This window comes from Palaemon carinicauda, chromosome 39 (assembly GCF_036898095.1).
Source record: "Palaemon carinicauda isolate YSFRI2023 chromosome 39, ASM3689809v2, whole genome shotgun sequence".
Lineage (NCBI taxonomy): Eukaryota > Metazoa > Arthropoda > Malacostraca > Decapoda > Palaemonidae > Palaemon > Palaemon carinicauda.
The window spans coordinates 24296371-24311385 of record NC_090763.1 but is presented as its reverse complement, the minus strand read 5'-3'; the positions used below and the strand labels follow the sequence as shown (position 1 = coordinate 24311385).

The window sequence follows — 15015 nt, the reverse complement described above, 5'->3', positions numbered from 1 at the left end:
TATAAGCGGATGAGCGGATGAGAAACTTGGTGGAGTAGTGAGAGCTTTGGGTGTGGAGGATATGCACCCCTAAATCTCGATGAAGTCAGATGAAGTCACTGGCAGCAGGGTGACGGATTGGGGTTAAAACGATGGACAAACTGTGTCTTCGGCTTTTACTCCTGATGCCTGGCGGTTGATCTTACTAGAATTAGTATGGACCGGCAGGGGTCAGGTCAGATAAGCACTGCACATCAATAGGAACTGGCTATCCTTTGGTGTATCTACCCAATGAATCCTCTATGGATTTAGTCAGTCATGGAAAGAGATGACAGAATGGCCCCCAGTCTGGGGTGTAGCAGGGTGCTAAGAATCTCCAGGTTTATAAATACTAAAGAAAAACTCAAAATTGTAAGGGGATTGGTAAGGAAACTTTAGACCAAGGCAATATATACAGTATATCTACTCCGGAAGATCAGATGGAGTTGGAAGAGAAGGGGTAGGAATGATGATGACACCAAGAGCAGGAAAGACATTTACCAAGTGGAGAGCTATAAATAGTAGATTGCTACTAGCTAAGTTCAAATCCAAGCAGTGCAATATGAATACTATGGTTTGCTATGCCCCAACAAATGATTCCCCTGAAGAAAGGAGAGATGAATACTAGGAAGAACTGCAGAGGGTAATAGATGAGATCCCTGAGAGAGATGTGAAAATTGTGATTGGCGACTTCAATGCTGAAGTTGGAAAAAATAATCAAGGAATAGAGAATGTGATGGGTGTCAACGGCCTTGGCGAAGTTCCAAATGAAAATGGAGCACATTTCATAAGTTTCTGTTCAGCAAACAATCTTGTCATTGAAGGTGCTCCTTTTCAACACAAGTATACGTGGACTTCACCATGTGGCATTTACAAAAATCAGATAGATCACATTGCCATTAATAAAGAGAGAAGGAGGACTCTGAGAAATGTAAGAAACTATAGAGGTGCCGATATTGGTAGTGATCACCAGCTCCTCATTGCCACACTGAAATTAAAACTTAAGCATCCAATAGAAAGATGGATAGATACCTAGGTTTGATACAACTAAGCTTTTAGAAGAAGAGCACAGAGAAACTTTTGCAATTGAATGTAGGAACCGATTTGCAGTCTTAGAAACTTTAAGAGACGAAGAACAGGCAAATAATGAAGAGTGGCGTGATATTAAGAACATAGATCATTCAGTTGGTAGTGAAGTCTTGGGACACGCAGTTACAAGGAGAAAACCACGGATATCAAATGATACTTGGTATACTATAAAAAGGAGACAAAGACAGAAATTCATTGTTGAAAGTTTTCGAGGAAGTAATGAGACTTACAAGATAGAGCATGCTAAGTATTCCAGTATTGACAATGAGGTTAAAAGAAAAGCCAGGAATAAAGCACACGAGGCTGACAAAGCTATGAATTCGGGAAGTGGCTATGGTGTAAGAATTGCTCATAGAATTATTAACGAAATCTCGACTGGGGCAAAGAAGAAGAAGAAGCATATACCAATCAAAAAGCGAGATGGTTCTGTTATAGCAATTAGCAACAGAAGAAGAAAGACAACATTGGATGGAACACTTTAGTGAGGTTATGAATAGGATATATGAAGGGAATAATTTGATTGATAAACCTTAAGCCGATGAAGACCTTGTGTTTGAAGTCGAAGCTATCCTGAAAAAAACTAGAGATGGGAAGCCCCGGGATACGATGGAATAAATGCCGAGATGATACTGGCCGAAAATGAAGTGACTCCCAGACTACTTCCAAGATTATTTTGTAGAATGTGGCATGAAGAGACAAAACCTGATGAATGGGAGTTAGGAGTGTTGGTGAAAATAGCAAAAAAAAAAAAAAAAAAAAAAGGGAGACCTGACTGAATTCAATAATTAAGGAGGCATAACACTTACGCCATTTATTATGAAAATATATAGTATGCTTATTCTAAAGAGATTGGAGAAAAAGATTGATGAAAAGCTGTGAGATGAACAAGCAGGATTTAGAAAAGGTATAAGTTGCACTGACCAAATTTTCATTTTGAGACGTTGTCCAGCAATGCATAGAATACAGAATCCCCTTTTGATGGCATTTGTGGACTATGAAAAGCCTTTAATAATGTACACCGGCCAATTTTGTGGAGTGTCCTGCGGCACTATAGAATTCCTCTTAAATATGTAAATTTGATTAAGTCTGTTCATGAGCATAACAAGTCCAAAGTTAATGTCAATGGAGTCTTAGATGAATTCCCAGTGAACAGTGGAGTACTTCAAGGGAATGTGTTGTCACTTACGTTGTTTATCCTTCTCGTGGATTTTGTAATGCATAGAACAGTCAGAGATGGTGGAGAAGGATTGGACTGGATTGGTGATAGGAATTTAGCAGACCTAGAGTATGCAGATGATGCTGTCCTTGTTAGTAGAACACCACAGGATTTGCAATGCTTGCTTACCAGAATGCATGAAATATCACACAACGTGGTGTTGAAGATAAATAGAAGAAAGACAGAGATTATGAGAACAGAGAATACAATGGAAGATGAAATATCAATGGAAGGAGAAAGGATTAATGAGGTAGAATCATTTAAGTATTTAGGAACTATGATCTCCAATACAGGGTCTTTAGAATTAGAGTTGAGTGAAAGGTTGAAAAAGGCAAATCGGACAATGGCTGGGTTAAGTAAAACATGGATATCAAATCGCCTGAAATCACATAAAAATCAGAGTATATATCAGTTTCGTAAGATAAGTGTTACTGTATGGACATGAGTCATGGTATGACAATGAAACAATCTCCAATAGATTTATTAGAATTGAGAACAAAACCCTCAGAAGGATATTAGGAGTTAAATGGCAGGACAGAATTAGAAATGAAACTATAAGAGAGATTACTCGAATGCTATATGTGAATGAGATCATGATGAGGGGTAGATGGAGATGGTTTGGGTATGCTCTCCGCACTCCCCAAAGCAGATTAGTTCAACAAACGTTCAGCTGGGCTCCACAAGGCACTAGAAGAGTTGGAAGACCCAGGCCTACATGGCTGAAGACTACGAAGCACGAAGTTGGAGAAGATGAAGTTACTAACGATGGAGTTACAAACGATAAAGAAACAAGGGACTTGTTATCGAGGGTGCGCAGAACTACGTGCAATATAGGGTTGAATTGTGAAATGTGTATCGGCGCCCGACGTGCTGCTGATGAGCCTTTGTGTAAAAGTATGAAGGTAAAGTATGAATGTGACATTGACTGTTGTGCTGGACCGTTAAACGCTCTGGGCTTTTGAAGTCTATGATATAAATTAAACAGTTTTACAAAAATAAACTAATGACGATTCATTTTCTAATATTCTTTAATTTTCAGAATTTGAAGAAGAGTAGATTCGGCTATAATATTTTTTTTAATCAAGACCAGTAATAACGCATCCGTCAGAAACACATGAGTAGGCCTTTATCTAATAACAAAATGGTGCTTAAAGTACCCAATAGTGTTGTCATAAAGCTTTGTACTCGTAGGGAAATAATATACATGGATAAAGGTGTAATTACTAGAAAAAAAAACAATTTCCAAATTATGTAATATTTATTTAAAATGTATGAAATCAAATTTATACAACGATGGAATTATTACTGACTTCACTGTAGGCCTATTCTGTAAGGACCAAAACATGATATTACAAAACAATTACTATAAATAGCCACTAATTACTCTCCAATAATTTCTAAGATCATCCGTTCACGTATATGTCTAGTTTTTTAAATATCAGTTAAAATTGACAAAAAAATGGAAACGTGACCCATATTTTTTAATGGAATAGTTAAATCATGGCCATGGCAACGACGTGTGTTTCATTTAGAGAAAACATAACTTCTCACGAGTAACTAAAAATCATCGCTTCAATGAGCATCGCAAAACTGTCCATAATATTGACCACTGAGGCCTTCAACTAAGATTACCTCCCAACTTTCATAAGTTCGATTGCCTGAAACTTTGTTCGTTCGTTTGTTCGTTCGTTTAAGATTGCCCTGCCTATAACAAGACACCGGCTCTTGTGTTGGCAGCACGTAAAGTTCGTTCAAGTTACACCCATATCATGAATGGTCGCTAAATCTTATACCCTTACTTGTTACTTGTTTTGGGTTTAAATCCAGCCCTCCACTGAAGTCGAGTGAACTACTTCTCGGGGGGGGGGGGGGGGGTACATATTATTCATCTAACGAAACATTTTCATTATAACTTATACAATTCTTTGATTGTAGCATCTTCCAAATCATGTGATCTTGTGAAAAGTAATGTCTTTAGTTTCTTCTTAAATTCAATTGCTCCCTTTAGGTCCAACGTTTTGTTATTGTTATAAAATTGTTAAGCTTTAGCCTACTCCATACGATTAGCCACGTCATCTCAACTTCATATGCTTTACTCATGACCTCGCCAAAGTTCCATTGCAGAATGAACATGTTATGAAGTTCAGGGAATACGTATATGTTTATATCAAGTCTTCGCTTACTTATACGGTTTCATGCAACATGGCAGGCCTACATTTATTTCAAGCACTATATAAAAATTTTGTGGAACTGGAATTAATGTCCCTTATTACGTCGCACACCGATATGATCCCTTTAACAGAACCCCATGGGCAAATAAACTCCATTAAAAAACCGCATTTAGACGAGGGGCAGAAAAGTCAACATATCCATCTGTACCTGCCTATTACCTTTGCGCACGGGCAAGCACGCGTTTGTATGTGGAGGAACGTATGTTATAAATTATAAAACATCTGTATATAGAACCTTCTCCACCTTCTCTACCTTGAGCACCAAGACTGAGTTGAAATGGCGTGTCATGAGTGTTTAATACACGTGTCCTTCCAAAACAATTGGATGCAGAGTGCAATGTTTTCGTGAAGTTACTTAGCAACTTCAGTGGAGTCTAACAGACGTCCTAATTCCAGTTCCTGTACCTTCGTATGTCTGTTTAACATATTTATGATTCTTAAAAGAGATTTATGTAAATAACTCTTCATCGTCTAGTTCAGGAAGCGGTCTTTATATTGATATACTATAGGAAGTTTAAACTAGGTTGACCATGGCACCACCGCACCAGCCATCCATTCAGATACTACCACTAGAGTTATTGGGTCCTTTTACTGACCCATCTCTCTGATCACGGCTCACTTTTCTTTTGCCTACACATTATTATTATTATTATTATTATTATTATTATTATTATTATTAGCTAAGCTACAACCCCTGTTGGAAAAGCTAAAACCCCACAGGCTCCAACAGGGAAAATAGCCCAGTGAGGAAAGGAAAACAGGTAAATAGAATATTTTCTGAAGAGTAACAACATTAAAATGAATATCTCCTATATAAACTATAAAAACTTTAACCAAACAAGCGTAAGAAAAATAAGATGGAATAGTGTGCTCGAGTGTACCCTCAAGCAAGAGAACTAACCCAAGACAGTGAAAGACTACCCAAGACTAGAGAACAATGGTTTGATTTTGGAGTTTCCTTCTCCTAGAAGAGCTGCTTACCATAACTAAAGAGTCTCTTCTATCCTTACCAAGAGGAAAGTGGCCACTGAACAATTAGTGCAGTGACCCCTTGGTGAAGAAGAATTGTATGGTAATCTGTGATGTCAGGTGTATGAGGACAGAGAATACTATGTAAAGAATAAACTAGACTATTCAGTGTGGATGTGTTGGCAAAGGGAAAATGAACCGTAACAAGAGAGAAGAATCCAATATAGTACCATCTGGCCAGTCAAAAGATCCCATAACTCTCTAGCGATAGTGTATCAACGAGTGGCTGGTGCCCTGGCCAACCTACTACCTACTAATACACCGAATAGTCTGGCCTATTCACTCCACATTCTCCTCTGTCCCCATACACCTGAAACCACTGAGATTACCAAACAACCGTTCTTCACTCAAGAGACTAACTACTGCAATGTAGTTGCTCAGTGGTTACTTTCCTCTTAATAAGGGTAGAAAAGACTCTTTAGCTATGGTATGAAACTCTTCTAGGAGAACATTTCAAAATTAAACCATTATTCTATAGTCTTGGGTAGTGTCATAGCCTCTGTACCATGGTCTTCCAATGTCTCTTGCTTGAGGATACACTCGAACACACTATTCTATCTTATTTCTCTCCCTCTTGTTTTTTTAAGGTTTTACAGTTTACAAATAAAAGACATCTAGCCCAATGTTTTATATATATATATATATATATATATATATATATATATATATATATATATATATATATATATATTCCTCCTTGGAATATCTTAAAGTTGTGAAAGAATTTGTGTATCGCCATGATCAGCAAAGCTGGACGAATTCTTAGCGTGCCTGGGTAACATTCAAATCAACTACCTAAGTTATTTTCTGATAAAAATTAGATTTATATGTGGCTTACCAAATCAGTCGACAATAGAAAAAAAACTACGAGAATTTGGGACCTTATAAATCTAGAAGCATAAGAGCTGGAATGAAAACTAGACGTAAAATTGTGAAAATCCAAACCACGAGAAATGAAAACAACGAAACGACACAAATACCGATCAGCTGACAGAAAATGCGCACGCATATTTGTAAATATAGCAAGAAGATAGAAAAGGCCAACCCCTTCGAAACTATTTTTAACAAACCCACAAAGCCTTGCCAATCTTTACGAAGAATTTTGAGCAACAATAATAACTAATGAACCCGATATAAGTGCAGTGAGTGAGAATATTTTTCAATGAATTGTTACTCTTGAATGCTACATTAAAATCTGGGGAGCATCTTCAAACAATAAAGTTTTTTTTTGTATCAGTTTCCCTTATTATTATTATTATTATTATTATTATTATTATCATTATCATTATTACCATAGGTATTCTTTGCAGATCTCAATGCCTCGTCTAATAGCACAGTTTCAGAGTAGGCTAGAACCTACTTTATTTTCTTGCCTATAATCATAATATTATTTACTACATCATGAATAAATTCAAGTCTGAAAACTCGTAATGTTATAAAAAAATAAGCAAATATTTATTTTCTTAATTTAGTTACTTTTATTTGAATAAAAATGTTTCTGTATTACTGGGTAGTAGGTTGATCAGGGCACCAGCCACACGTTGAGATACTACCGCTAGACTCAGTTACGGGGTCCTTTGACTGGCCGGATAGTACTGCATTGGATTCTTCTCTGTGGTTACGGTTCATTTTCCCTTTGCCTACACACACACACACCGAATAGTCTGGCCTATTCTTTACATATTCTCCTCTGTCCTCTTACACCTGACAACACTGAGATTACCAAACATTGAGATTACTAAACAATTATTTTTTACCCAAGGTGTTAACTACTGCACTGTAATTTTTCTGTAGCTATTTTCCTCTTGGTAAAGGTAGAAGAGACTCGTTAGCTTTGGTAAACAGCTCTTCTAGGAGGACACTCTAAAATCAAACCGTTGTTCTCTAGTCTTGGGTAGTGACATAGCCTCTGTACCCTGTACCATGGTCTTCTACTATCTTGGGTTAGAGTTCTCTTGCTTGAGGGTACACTTGGGCGCACTATTCTATCTAATTTCTCTTCCTCTTGTTTTGTTAAAGTCTTTATATTTTATATAAGAAATATTTTTAATATTATTATTCTTGAATTATTTTATTTGTCCTTGTTTCCTTTCCTCACTGGACTATTTTCCCTGTTGGGGCCCCTGGGCTTATAGCATCCCGCTTTTCCAACTATGGCTGTAGCTTAGCAAATAATAATAATAATAATAATAATAATAATAATAATAATATACTAACATTGAATCTACAACTTTCCCTTTGCCTACACATACACCGAATAGACTAGCCTATTGTTTACAGATTCTCCTCTGTCCTCATACACCTGACAACACTGAGATTACCAAACAATTCTTCTTCACCCAAGGCGTTAACTACTGCACTGTAATTGTTCAGTAGCTACTTTCTTCTTGGTAAGGGTAGAAGAGATTCTTTAGCTATGGTAAGCAGATGTTCTAGGAGAAGAACACTCCAAAATCAAACCGTTGTTCTCTATTCTTGGGTAGTGCCATAACCCCTGTACCATGGTTTCCACTGTCTTGGATTAGACTTCTCTTGCTTGAGGGTACACTCGGGCACATGATTCTGTCTAATTTGTCTTCCTCTTGTTTTGTTAAAGTTTTTTATAGTTTATATAGGAAATATTTAGTTTAATTTTAATGTTCTTAAAATATTTAATTTTTCCTTGTTTCCTTTCCTCGCTGGGCTAATAGCATCCTTCTTTTCCAATTAGGGTTGTAGATTAATAATAATAATAATAATAATAATAATAATAATAATAATAATAATAATAATAATAATAATAATAATAACTGTTTTTTACGACAATAAAAAAAAATCTAGTGATGGTACCAAGCCGTTCAATAAAAAAATGCATCTACATTTTTGATCGGTGGCCACACATTATGTCACAAATATAGTAAAACAGCTTTACATAAGGTATAACGTTACTTGATACAAGTAATCTACTTTAAAGAAAATCCATGTATAAGGTACTTAATACTGAATAAAAATAATTATCTTAACCATACCAAATGCTTGTTCATAAGAGTTCCCATTAAAATAAAGTTTACAATATTTTATACACAATTTGATTAATTTCATCATAGTATTAGATAATGGCAAAATCAGCTGTTTACACTCGCAGACGCCACTCTACAAAATACACAACGACGTTAAATGGACAAAGAAATTATATTATTGGATTTTTGATAGACAGCTGTGCTAAAGTAAAATAGTACGGTCTTGGAAAATAATTGTTTTTTATCGTTTTATGCATCTTTCCGTGAAAAAATAAACTCAAGTCTCTTCATCAACATAACCTTCTCTCCTGGTAGATATATGTGGGAAATCATTGTATATAGGCCATAAATATAGCGTTTTTTAGGCAATTGGGGGAGGGGGTGAAAGTGTCCAATTTTACACTTATCTCTCTTGTCTATAATTAGTTGTATCTGATAATTATGTAGTTCAAGTTATTTGCTCAATACATAACTATTTCACCTTATGTACTAATTTATTGAATAAGCTCGAAATTGTGAGCACACTATTCCATCTTATTTCTCTTCCTCTTATTTTTTAATGTTTTTATAGTTTATAAAGGAGATATTTATTTTAATCTCGTTGCTCTTCTTAAAATATTTAATTTTTCTCTGTTTCCTTTCTTCACTGAGCTATTTTCCCTGTTGGAGCCCATGGACTTATAGCATATTGTTTTTCCAATTAGGGTTGTAGCTTAGCAAGTAATAATAATAATAATAATAATAATAATAATAATAATAATAATAATAATAATAATAATAATAATAATAAGGAAATGCAACTTGATAAATAGCTTGCACATACACATATCAGGAGAGCCGTTACAGACCGAAACCAGTACTACTACGAGTACTATGTTTAGTTGGTGTCTGCAAATTCTGCAATAATTAGGTTGAAAGATGGCAGGTCTTATCTCGCAGAGTTTTCATCGAATACGGTTATTAAATGCTACGAAACTAAATTATGCCTTATCGGCACTTTTTCACAGGTCACCCTACGTCAATGGTAAGTTTATGAAAAACAAATATTGTGAAGGATAATGGATTACGAATATCTTTAGACTAAGGTCGTTTCAATGCCAGCACCGGAATTGTAAATCTGAGAAAGTAATTTAATATAAGCTTCATAAGACATAGGAGAACAATTCAGTATTTTTTATTAACTAGGTTAAGCAAGTTAATTGAAATACAGTGTTTAGGTAGCCTCCTTTTTTATGGGGTTATTGCATAAGAATCTGAATTTCTTTTACTGTCAACACCTACAACCATTTCGTTTTATTTTACATTAACAATTTTTCTTAAACGATTTTAATCGTCATATCTCAATAAGTTATTACTATTACATTAATTTAAAACCATAACCGTGAATCGCTTGAAATCTAAGTTTATATAATAGGTATAGGATAACATGTTCTGCTTACCAGAACATAAGAGCAATTAGATAATGTTTAATCGTCAGCAAAGCGAGCATTCAGCAGAGTAAAAACTGTCATTATCTCAATTAAGTAAGATGGTATTTGGAATACGATGAAAACCGTTACGAACAACCCCATAGAAAATGATATGTAAACCCCAGTTTTCTATGCGTATGGAAGTCTTGGCAGTGTTTCATTGCTATTGTTTGGTTTTGATTACAGTGACTTTTTTTTTTTATAACGACACCTGGTTATTTATGATGATTGATTGGCAAAAACAACATTTTAAAAAAATTAATTTAAATATAATATAATTAGACTGGGACACAGTATAGGTTAAGGTGCTTCAAATATAATTGATGACGATATTTAGCTCAAAACCAAAGGTTTTCAGCAACGGAAGTTAACCCACCATAGGCTAATTCAAAAACTATGGATTTCCACCAGAATTCATTATAAAAATTTTCAAAACACCCATAATTACACATAATCCTGTGTTTTAAAGCAGTAAATGATATTGTTTGAATATAATAATTTATCCCCATTTCTCCCATACTCAACATAGTAGTGTTACAATACTTTATTTACTAACCAACTACCTGAGCTATTTTATTTTTCAAGTAAATCTTTACGCATGTTCCTGCTAACCTAACTTGGGTTATTATGACCTTATTCATCAGGCGGGTTGCCCTTGTGTACCCCCTTCATTTAGCTAACCTGATCGAGGACTATGTTCTTACTCTAACAACATATATTCTCTAGTAAGTAATGGCCTACCTATGTAAATCACATCATATCGAGTCGGAAAAATACAACGCTTCTGATTGGAAAAATATTAAGTTTTCATATTTTTTAGAGTACATGATATAACTTATTAAAGTGCAGTACTGTAATTAATAATAAATAAATGCTAATACCTTCATTTGACCTGGTGGTCTTGAATTATTTGCTGTTGAGAAATAACATTACCATGTATTAATCAACCTAACCTACACAGTAAATCAGAAAATACAGAATAGCTGCTTACCTTCATTATGTGTTCTCCTCATCATAATGTCCAAATTAAATTGCTATTGGTGTTTGCCTAGGATATCTGAAATCAGAAAGTTAGCTTTGAGTAAGGAGTTAATGATATTCATTGCTTATCCTTGATAAGCAAATAATCACTTGAAACATAGGACTAATAATACACGAAGCCTTAATTCCAGCTAGTCTATGTTTAATATAGACATTTTTTTCATTATGGTTTAATGTAGACAGTTTTCCATTGGGGGACCACAAAAAGCTGAGTATTACATATCTAAGGGTGGGTAAATTTATATAAACTAGAGGGGTACTCAGTAGAACGCAGATCTCTGATGCGGCAGCTTATTTCTTGACTTTTTGCTCGACTTTGACCTTGGCCTTTGACCTTAACGTATAATAATTGGCATGGATTTTCCTACACATAAATATGAGCCAAGTTTGAAGTCTGTGACAACGATGTCCAAACTTAAGGCTGATTACATGATACGGACATCTTGCTTGACTGTAACTTTGACCTTTCACCTTGACCTTCCAAATTTTAATTATTTACATTTTTTTTTTTTTACATAACAGTTAATCCCTGTAAGTTTCATTACTCTGCGATTAAAATTATGGCTAGGAATCTGTTCACAAACACACACACACAAACAGGGGGTAAAACATAATCTTCCAACTTCCTTGGCAGAGGTAAAAATGTTTGGTAAACCCGTTACAATACCCCTTGTATCTAACAAAAGAGTAGACTCTAATGGGAAACATGAGTTTGTGGAGAGAAAAGTTTAGACTGTGGTGAATATCACAGTTTTCAATATTAATCTTACCCGATAATCATGTAGCTGTCAACTCCGTTGCCCGACAGAATTCTACGGAAGGGATACGCCAGCGATCACTATACAAGAAGGGGGTGTACTCACCAGCGCCACCTGTGGCCAGGTACTGCAGTACTTCTTGTTGACACCACCTCAATTTTTCCTCTGTCGTGCTTCCGGCAAGACCTACATAGATACGCTTATAATTTTGGAGTCTTGTTCACGGTTTTTGGTGAAGTATTGCTCTAAGATTTCAGCTTTCGCTATACAGGAAACTTATCTCTTAGCTTAGATAGCTTTTAGATTGTTTTGATTAATGGTTAACGATATTTTGCTTTAATTGGAATTCCCCCTTGACTGTTCTTTGATTCAAGATGTCCGACCTTTCTCAAGCTCCTCCCCAAAGACGATGTAGGACTTGTATTAGGCGTATTCCGAAGGCCTCGGTTGATCCTCACACCGTTTGTTCCGACTGTAGGGGAAAATCCTGTCAGTTGGAAGATCGATGTGAGGAATGCGCCGGACTTTCGGAACTTGATTTTGTTCGATTCCTCAAGTATACCACTAAGTTAGAGAGAGAGAGAGTTAGGAGGAGTTCGGCTCGCTCTTCGCTTTATTCCTCACCCCATGATCCTCAACCTTTTCCTCCCCCTGTAGTGGCTACCCCCGATCCTACTATTTGTGCTCAGCCTGATATGTCTGATGTTTTACGTGCCATTCAGGCTTTAGGTGATAAAGTGGAGTCGGTAGTGAGTGACCACAAGTTCCTCTTGGCAGACGTCAAGGAACTTAAAGTGAAAAGTGCAGTGGGAAGTGGTAGTGCCAGTGCTGTGCCGAGTGCTAGTGTCAGTGTCAGTGTTGTGCGTGAGGGTACTTCTGTGCGTGCCAGTCGTCCTCCCAGTCCGGGACCTCTTGCAAGCTCCCAAGCCCAGGGGAGAAGCAATGTCGAAGGGCAAAAGGGTTCGGCAGGCCTTGATCGGCTCACAGCAGTATCCTCGGTGGTTGCGGGCGTATCTTACAGAGATCGTCACTTCCACTCTCAGACGATTGAGCCCTTATTTTACTCGTCTGCAGAAGAATTTTCGGGGAGAAAACGCTGGACTCAGGTCTCAAGACCTCTTAAGCGTAAAGTCCAGTCCGCACGAGTTCTACAGCCCGGATGTAGTCATTGGGCTAGCTCTGACTCGCCGCAGTCATCAGGTGACTGCACGCCTCCTAAGAGAGGTAAGGCGATGCCTCAACAGACCTCAACTTCTGTTAAGGCTCTGCCTCAACAGACCTCAACGTCTGTTGATCCCAAGATGGCTTTGCTGCAGTCTATGCAGTCACAGCTTGCGGTATTGATGCGTGAGTTTCAGGCAGAGAAGGTTACACCTCCTCCTACGAGCGCTCCTCCTCCTCTACGCAGTCCAGTCTGCCAGACGTACGAAGTTGAGGTTCCTCAAGCTACCTCCATGCGTGAGCTACCGCGTTGGGAGTTGCCAGATACCAGCGTTGTGCAGCAACCTCCACCTTCCTTGAGGCAGGAACCTCTTACCACGCGGCAACCTCCTCAACAATGGGGACAGGAGTCTTATGCCTTACAACCTCCTCTACCTTTGAGGCAAGAGTTTCTTGCAGTAAGACCATCCTCGAGGCAGCAACCTCTTGAGGTACGACAACCTCTGCCATCCTTGAGGCAGCCACCTCAGCTCTCGCAGCTGATACCTCCACTTTCCTCGAGGCGAGAACCTCAACTCTCGAGGCAAGCACCTCAAGAACCTCAACTCGTGAGACAGGAGCCTCTTTCTGTGCAGCCGCCACCTCAACTCTCGCAGCACCCACCTCAAGAACCTCAACTCGTGAGACAGGAACCTCTTACTGCGCAGCCACCTCAACCCTTGAAGCAAGCGCAACTCTTGAGACATGAACCTCATGCAATGAGTCAGCCACCTCAACGCATGCATCTACCTCTTTCTCCTCAGCTTGAGCAGTCTTTGCAGCCTGAACCTCAGGTTTTACTACATTCGCCTCTCACCACGCTTGCTCCCCAGACTCCCGCAGAGCCTCCTTCTTCCCAGCCTCATGACTTTGTCATTACCAGCCCTCATCCTCTTCAACAGAGACTTGAGGATGAATCCACAAGTGTATATGCACCCGCTTGTCAGGATTCTGCCGTTCAGCATACCGCTGTAACTTTACCTCTCGCTTCTCAACCCTCAGGTGATGAGGTTTCTGAGGAGGAAGCTGCGCACCTGGATGATCCCTCTTCTGACGTGGAGGAACCCAAGTCGTTACCACCCTCCATTGACTTTCGCAAGGTCCTGGCTCTTTTCAGAGAAGTTTACCCGGATCACTTTGTTTCTGCTACCCCTCGCTCTCCTCCATCAGAGTTTTCTCTAGGCATGCAACCTGTTAAGTCTGCCTACACTAAGCTCGTCTTCGCTAGATCTTCTAAGAGAGCTTTGAGAATGTTAGGGGATTGGTTGCAGTCCAAGCAGCAACTAGGGAAGACGTCATTCATGTTTCCACCTACTAAGCTGACTTCTAAGGCGGGCGTATGGTATGCCACAGGAGAGGAACCAGGCTTGGGAATCCCTGCCTCTGCCCAGGCTGACTTCTCAAGTTTGGTTGACTCTCCACGAAGGTCGGCTATGAGGCGCTCTAAGGTCTGCTGGACCTTTTCTGACTTAGACCACTTCTTAAAGGGAGTCTTTCGCGCCTTTGAGATTTTTAATTTTCTCGACTGGTGCCTGGGGGCCTTGAGCAAGAAGACTGCCCCATCTGACAAGGACTCGGCCATGCTTATAATGTCCTGTATGGATAAAGCAATTCGCGATGGTTCCGGCGAACTTGCCTCCATGTTTGTTTCGGGAGTACTCAAGAAAAGGGAACAACTTTGCACCTTCCTTTCCACTGGTATCACCTCTTGTCAAAGGTCTCAGTTACTTTTTGCTCCACTTTCTAAGTTCCTGTTTCCTGAGGACCTTATCAAGGAATTGTCTGCGGCTCTTATTCAGAAGGACACTCATGACCTTGTGGCCTCTTCAGCACGTAAGGCTAAGGTTGCTCCTTCGGTTCCTAGAACTTACCGCACCCCAGTGGCCGATACTCCTGCTACAAGATTTATTCCGCCCTTTCGTGGCAGAGCCCCCAGCCGAGGAAGTACCCGTCCAGACGGTTTCA

At 38.4% G+C, this 15015-nt stretch overlaps 1 protein-coding gene across 2 annotated transcripts in view; it reads left to right on the top strand.

Moving 5' to 3' along the window:
• Positions 1–9449: 9449 nt before the first annotated feature.
• The window catches only part of LOC137631084 (pyruvate dehydrogenase protein X component-like), a 61723-nt gene continuing 56157 nt past the window's right edge, over positions 9450–15015 (top strand). Inside the window, exon 1 of one of the 2 annotated variants that reach the window (XM_068362706.1) lies at positions 9450–9606. In XM_068362706.1, coding sequence (XP_068218807.1) covers positions 9501–9606 — 106 coding nt within the window. In that variant the 5' untranslated portion in view covers positions 9450–9500. The remainder of the gene's footprint in view (positions 9607–15015) is intronic. The other variant, XM_068362705.1, reaches the window with a different exon arrangement.